The following is a 7555-nucleotide window of genomic DNA, read 5'->3' on the forward strand; positions in this document are numbered from 1 at the left end:
ACCGGCGGCAAGGCCCCGCGCAAGCAGCTGGCTACCAAGGCTGCCCGCAAGAGCGCGCCGGCCACCGGCGGCGTGAAGAAGCCGCAACGATACCGGCCAGGCACCGTGGCGCTACGCGAGATCCGCCGCTACCAGGAGTCCACCGAGCTGCTGATCCGCAAGCTGCCTTTCCAGCGCCTGGTGCGCGAGATCGCGCAGGACTTCAAAACCGACTTTCGCTTCCAGAGCTCGGCTGTCATGGCGCTGCAGGAGGCGTCCGAGGCCTACCTAGTGGGGCTGTTCGAGGACACCAACCTGTGCGCCATCCACGCCAAGCGGGTCACCATCATGCCGAAGGACATCCAGCTGGCGCGACGCATCCGCGGTGAGAGGGCGTAACGTTTTTTTCCTGATCCAGTGAAGAAGTGAACCCAGAGGCTCTTTTCAGAGCCAACTACCTGTTTGCAAAAGGTGTGTAGCACTGCGGTAGTGTTGGAAAGGCAGGTATTTCACACATATATGAAGCCTCTGTCCTTTGAAAATTTAAGTGAATTATGTGAATTTATTGATCTTGAATGTTTCAGCGCTGTTCCCTGTATGCTTGACTGTTTTGTGTTTGATTACTTTGCTTCTGGGAGCTTTGATTTTCTGTTCCTAGCCATTTTAGGCCTTAGTTGTTACAGTCTTTTGGAGGCTCTACCCACTTCAGTTCCAGCAGCTGGGGACTTTTGGGGTCCTGCTTTTTCTCCATGTGGCCATGAGCCAGCCCATCAATTTCCTGAGCTTCTTGACTGAGCTCTCCCACTTGCCCTTGGCCTTAGCTGAATGCTCTGACTTCAGCTTGAAAGGAGAGGCACAGTATTCTTTGATTATAATTTGTTACAGGACCATGCTTTCATGACCCAGCTTGGGCAGGTTATTCTCTTGTGAGGGTTCCTAGTGATTTGAGCTTGGTTAGAGAAAGGCCTCCTCGGGGTGGTTCTATAGCTTTGATGTAATGATATTGACTATAGTGTGAAGGAAGACCCTGTACACAGAGGCCTTGCCCCTGCCTCCACACCCCCCCAACCCCCGCCCTTTTCAATTGAGACTTTTCTGCTGAAAGCAGCAGAAGTCTTGGGATTTGTAGTTTTGGACATAGTTTTACGTTTAAGTATTCCCCTACCCTGCATATACAATTAATAAAGCTAGCGGCTTGGGCGTGCTCATTTTATGGCATTTCCTATCTCACACTGGATGTGTCCTTTCCTTGATTTGAATTTCTACACTGATCTCTCTAATAGCCATCATGATTTATATCAAGTAATCTGCATACTTGTTGAATTGTACATCTATCTAGAAGATTGTAAACACCCAAAAGCATGGAGGTGTGGCCTTCCTTCCTCTGCCCTCTTTCTTGACAAAGTCTCAGTGTAGTTCAGGCTGCCTTGAAGTCATATGCAGTCCAAGTTTAAACTCATCATGCCTCAGCCACTTGAATACTGCAATCACAGGTATGTACCACCATGCCAGGTGGGCCGTGTGCAGTCATTTATAGAAAGGAATGTGCACAAATACATATGGGGAGTCTTTGGTAGTAGAACGGGACACAGCTTTGTGAAGCCTAAACTCCTGTTGTTGCTTCTCATCATGACTGATGCTCAAATGGTTTTCCTCACCAGTATACTCAGTGCAGCATTGCAACTGCTGTAGTGCTTGATTCTTGTTACTCATTTTAAATGGAATGAATCTTGAAGACATGGAGCAATGAAGAAATAAGTATCTGCTACCAATTTATGCATTTGATCTCTGATTGGCATGTATTATGACCCTTTTAAAAATAATTTTAATACTAATAATGACATCTAATTTATGTTCAGCATCCATTTTTAAATTTAAAATAAAGCAATGTGACACCTATGGGTGTAACAAATAAAAGGAGAGAAAGAAAACCTTGCACCAAGGATGAGCTTTATTGAAAATAAGGATCTGAGTGGGGCCATTGGCTCCCAAGTGCCAAATGCAGCTCTCCCTTTCAAAGAAAGGTTAACGTTAAGGGAATGAGGAATTCAGGGGCCTTCTCTTCTCAGGATCAGGCCTTTTTCATTTGTAGTTACTGGTCCATCTCCTGTTTGTTATCCAAGAAGCTGAATATGCCTTGATTTGGAATGTTTTGCATGGCAAACAGATTTGATGTGCTTCATAATTATGGGACACAGAAAAATGTGGTTACGGGGAAAATATCTTTTACCTTCAATGGGACTTTTGGCCACCTTCATATTTTGGAGAAACAAATCATCCTGGCAACAAAATAACTTGTACCCAGAGAGAAAGAACACAGAAATTACAAAACTAGGACAATATCTTTATACAGCAAACGACAACTTTACAGAGAATGACAACTTCTTTAACCTTTTTTAGTTTTGCTACATTTTCTGACAATCTCCTGTATATCTCCAGTGAGACTTCTAAACTATTTCCAGAGATAAATTAACCATTTCAAGAGGCCATTTGGCTATGACCTTAAAGATATAATTCCATTGTTAAAAAACTGGAGAGTGGTTTTAATTCCTAGGACATTTTACCTTCATTCCTAAGGTTTGAATAAAAATTTAGGCTGTTTTTCCAAGAAAATTCCATAAATAATCTCTTTACCCTTTGTCAGTGAAGAAAATCACTGTCATTTATCCTTATACATCTCCATTAGGTTTCATCCCCACAATTCATAGAATTTCTTACTGCTGCTCTGCACATTGATGAATCACAGAATATTTCAAATCTCTCAAGATCCTGTAGAAGTCTTCTTCACTTTTCAAGCCATGCATTTGTTTGTACATTTGATAAAGCTTTTTAGCCCCTTTCTAGAATGGTTTTAAAATACTATATGTAAAATACATGGAATTCCAAAGGGAAACTATTAACATCATCAAAATAGTTTCAACATCAAACTGGCAAAATATTAACAATTAAATGCTCCTTCATTAATGCATTAGCAGATCTATTGATCAAAGAAATAACATTGTGAAAAAGCCACATGTTTAAATGTTATATTCAGACATTGACAACTGAAACGCAATGTGAATAATAGCATATATAATATCACTAAATATTGTTTGTATCTAAATTCATATTTTGTAGAAATGTTAAAGTTTGGTTGGAGGTTAGAAAAAGAAAGATTAAATATTTTTTTTCTATCTGCATTCCACATCCCTTTAATCTTGCCAATATATCCTAGGTTAAGCACACATTCCTCAATGTTTCCATGAACTGTAAGTCTGAGGGATAATTGTGATCAAGTTGATCCTTTCCACAGATCATGGAGTTAAGCCTTCTACCCAGAGAACTAGATCTCCTCAGGGATTTAACAATGAGTTACATATCTATCATTTTGCAGGTTTCTTGTACCTAAATTCAGCAAATGAGAATTCTCTCTTAGGATCATTACTTTGAAGGAGTGAAGGTAAGTGCAGCCAAGAGAGTATTATACAAAATAAAAATGTTTGGTTTTTATTAAGTTGCAATTTTGGTATGGTTCTGAAGTAATATCATTTACATAAGGTGAGTATACAGCTTACCCAAGGCCACACAGCTGATTTGTGGAGCATGCCCTTGGCTGGATGCTATGATGCTGGCTGGCTTGGGTGACAGGCACAGAACTTGATTAAGAATACAATCAAGCCATAGGCCTTGAATTCCCAGAACTAGGATCTCTTACCTTCGGGATAAATTTATAAATCTTCATTGCACACCTCAATGCTTTTAACCTGCTTGACCTGTAATTCTGTAACCTTCACATACTGTAGCTCCCTTACTAGGCTTGCTTGCTGAAGAACTCTGCTTAGATAACTACACATGCATGGATTAATAGTATTGCATTCCTAAACAGTAAAGACATGAACTGCCTAAAGCTATATTTAAAGTGTGTAATACAGGATAACAGCATGTATTATTTCATATTCTTCGAAGTCTGAGCTACCGCTGCAGGTCCAGGTTCCTTCGTGGAAGCCCTAAGAACTGGCCTGTTACTAGTTCCTTCAGCCTCTGAGGTTGCCTCAGGCTCCTCCCCTCTCCTCCATTTTGACCCGGAGAAAAATACTAAGAAGGGCGGGACCTACGGCTCCCGCTTCAAGTTTTCAACTAGGTCCGCCATCCTATTATAAGTACGTTGCCCTGGCTTCTTTAGAAGCATTGTGTAGTTTGTTCTACATCTGCTCTTTCGTCATGTCTGGTCGCGGCAAAGGAGGCAAGGGCCTTGGCAAAGGCGGTGCCAAGCGTCACCGCAAAGTGCTTCGCGACAATATCCAGGGTATCACTAAGCCTGCCATCCGCCGCCTGGCCCGGCGCGGCGGCGTCAAGCGCATTTCCGGCCTCATCTACGAGGAGACGCGCGGCGTCTTGAAGGTTTTCTTGGAGAACGTGATTCGCGATGCTGTCACCTACACGGAACACGCCAAGCGCAAGACGGTCACGGCCATGGATGTTGTCTACGCGCTCAAACGTCAGGGACGCACGTTGTATGGCTTTGGAGGCTAAAGTTCCCTAAGCGCTTGCTGTCCTTTGTCGTTTGAAATCAAAAGGTCCTTTTCAGGACCAACTACTGATTTCACTATAAAGAGTACGCTTTTCTTTTTCTTAAAATGAGTTGCGTTTTGCTAAATTTCTTGGATAATTGCGTTGGGCGTTTCTGGAGTGTGGGTAATGAGGCAGGGTACTGGAAGGCTTATTTTAAATCAAGGTTTTCAAAGGTGTCCTGAGTTATGGGTTGCTGGGTATTGGCTTTTCACTTTCAACTGCACTCTATGGTCAACTAAATTTGTTTTGGGGGTCAATAAGAGCCTTGGTAATGTAGCTAATGTCGGTTTTGAGCTATTGGGTGAATTTGCTATACATAATGGGCTATGAGTTGGAATGGGGGTTGGAAGCCTCGTAATTCAAAGCTCACCAATTTGTTTACAAGTAGTATACTTATATCCTTAAATCTATTTTATTTGTCTAGGAATGTCAGCTCTTCATGATAATGTAAAAGATGTTAGTCTAAATTTCTAGGAATAGTGTGGTGTCAGCACATTTAAAAAATCTACCATAAAAGGCATGGCAGGACAGCTAATTGGAGCCAGAGGCAGCATTTCCTGTTTTTTTTCTTCAGCATGTGACTAAATTCCTAACTGCTATAAGGAGTGAAAGTTACTGTCCAATCTGGATTTAAATCTGGATTCAAAAGTTGTCTCTTTACCCTTCCTACCAAGTTAAGGAGTTGCAAACAGATCATCAGGCATACAAGACTGAATTAGCAAGACGTTTCCTGATTGATTACAAGAAGTGGTGCTTTACAGAATTGGGATAACTGTAAGACCTAAGGCCTTACTATCACTCCAAGGAGCTAAACAGTAATGCCTAAAGACCTTACCAACCTCTCCGAAGAGCTAAACAACCACGAGAATCACCCAGGAAGGAACACACTGGATTAGGTGGAAAACAGACCTTTATTAGTATGGCCAGATGGCACTCCCAAAGCCAAGTAGCTCAGAGAGGCAACTGCTCAGGGGCTGAGGTTGTTTTATAGGGTTTGTTGAAACAAAAAAGTTCAAACATAGCTCACGGCATTTACAGAACTACCAGGGGATAAGATTCCAAAAACACTGCTTATCTTTATGCAGGAAATGTTTTATAGTCACCTTTTTTATACCATTTTTCCCTGGGTGGGCTGTTAACCAAGTTAGCAATTAGCATATGAAAATTTGTTTGTAGTTTGAGCAGCTCTTTCTTGATGTTTGATAAGGAGAGGGGGAAGCACAGTCTGGCCTATTAGCAGGCCAGCATGGAGTCACTAGCTCAGTCAGGTCCCACAATAACCATAATGAATCTGTTCCACAAGAAAAGTAGTTGTCTTTAAAACATCATGAATTGTTGAGTCTTTGATATAGTAGTTTAAATTTATCATACAAGACAGCATTTTTTCAACTTGCCCTGCAGCCCCTACCTTGACTTGCAACCTCTGAAGAAAAAGTGATGTTAAATGATCCTCTTTTACTGTTATCTCTTGCACTGTTGGATTGTGGGAAGGACACAGAATTGGATTCATTAAATGTTGAAAATTCAAAGGATACATTTGCTCATTTTAGGCAGTGTTACTTGGGTATTTAACAGTATTCTGTCTTCCCTTTGGATAATAGTTCTTAATATATGGATGAAAAATCCTTTGAAAAGAATCTATTTAAAAATACACATGGACAAACAGCATTTCATGTGTTTATTTATCCTTTGAGATTTAGCATCCTTTACTGTCAGTCTGGAATTGTATTTAGAGCTGCTGAGATCTAGAAACTCAGAATTTAAGGATACAGAAGAAAGGGAAAACATGAGAATATTAGAGAGCAACTTGAATAAGGTAAGTTCATTTTTTCACCATTCACTGAGTGCTATTAATAGACCTATATTTTCTTAAATTGGTCACCTCTTTATATTTTACAATGCAGAACAGAAGAAAGCCTCCATTCAAAAGAAAAATTAAACTCTGAATTGACTGAATCTTACAAGCTGGAGGAATAAAAAAGAAACAGCAGGGATTTTAATTTTAGTCTTATAAGAAAGGCGAGTGTTATCTTGATCCTTTGGATTTGTCTTCTGTTTGGCCACCCTATTCAATAAAGTTTAAATATTAAGTTGTGGGTGTTATGTAAGTCATATGTTAATTTTTTTTTTTTTTTTTTTACCAGGAATCAAATGCAGGGACTCCTACTTAACCAGGCAGAAGATGCACCAATGAGCTACATTCCTGGACCCGTAAATTAGGCTGATAGAAAACATTTCCAGTAACCCTTTGAGGTTTTAGGAAGCCTTGAACAGAGGGATGCTTGTGATAGTAGTACCTATCTTATAGGCTTGGTACTGATCGGAATTATTTGCTAAGTATTTTGACTGGTTCATGTCACATGACACTCTGTAGTTTGGCCACTTGTATTGCTGTAACTCTTCTTGTTTCTCATAACAAAAGGGTGACCTAGAGAAAAGGGGGCACTTGAACTATGCAGTTGTGTCGTTAAGGTTTCAGAACTGCAGATGCTTTTTCTAACCTTTGTAGTCGGTAGCAAGTTGTTAACCACTGTTTTCCCGATATTCATTTTGTAAGATTTTCACACAGCATTCTGCCTCTTTTCCTCGCTTACTCTTTGCCCATCTGCCACAAGATGATTCGGCATGAAGGACTTTGCCAGACACCAGCTCCTTGGTCTTACTAGACTCTATACCTATGAGAAATAGTTTTTGTTTCATTGTCAGTGGCTCAGTCTCTGCTGTTCTGTTATAGCAGCATAAAACTGACTAAAACACTATGTTTAGTATGGTAAGGACTCAATAAATTGTCAGTTATTCATATAACCCAATTCATGAGTAAATTCTCTTGGCTCTGTCCTTTCCAATTCTAAAAATTTCACCATGATTATTGTTATAAGGTCTTTTTCCCTTGCTTCTTTCTACATTTTAATCTTATAAAAGCCATTGTCCACATTACAGTTTAAAAGGTGCTTAAAGTCCTTGTACTGTGTTATGACACAATGATCTAGGTGCAGCTTGTGGCATATAATGTACCACCTTCAGT

At 40.5% G+C, this 7555-nt stretch overlaps 2 protein-coding genes across 2 annotated transcripts in view; both read left to right on the forward strand.

The window, feature by feature from the left end:
- Positions 1-378, forward strand: part of LOC104861622 (histone H3.3) — a 1258-nt gene extending 880 nt beyond the window's left edge. The window contains exon 2 of the mRNA XM_010623098.1: positions 13-378. Coding sequence (XP_010621400.1) covers positions 13-378 — 366 coding nt within the window. The remainder of the gene's footprint in view (positions 1-12) is intronic.
- A 3639-nt stretch (positions 379-4017) lies between these two features.
- On the forward strand, positions 4018-5076 carry LOC104861529 (histone H4). Its single transcript, XM_010623013.2, has one exon. It carries the CDS (start codon positions 4180-4182, stop codon positions 4489-4491), a length of 312 nt encoding a protein of 103 aa, XP_010621315.1. The 5' UTR covers positions 4018-4179; the 3' UTR covers positions 4492-5076.
- Positions 5077-7555: the final 2479 nt, after the last annotated feature.

This window comes from Fukomys damarensis, unplaced genomic scaffold (assembly GCF_012274545.1).
Source record: "Fukomys damarensis isolate Sample0158 unplaced genomic scaffold, DMR_v1.0_HiC HiC_scaffold_10, whole genome shotgun sequence".
Classification (NCBI taxonomy): domain Eukaryota; kingdom Metazoa; phylum Chordata; class Mammalia; order Rodentia; family Bathyergidae; genus Fukomys; species Fukomys damarensis.

Coding starts and splice junctions, on each gene's coding strand:
- LOC104861529 (XM_010623013.2), top strand. CDS start 4,180: ATGTCTGGTCGCGGCAAAGGAGGCAAGGGCCTTGGCAAAGGCGGTGCC.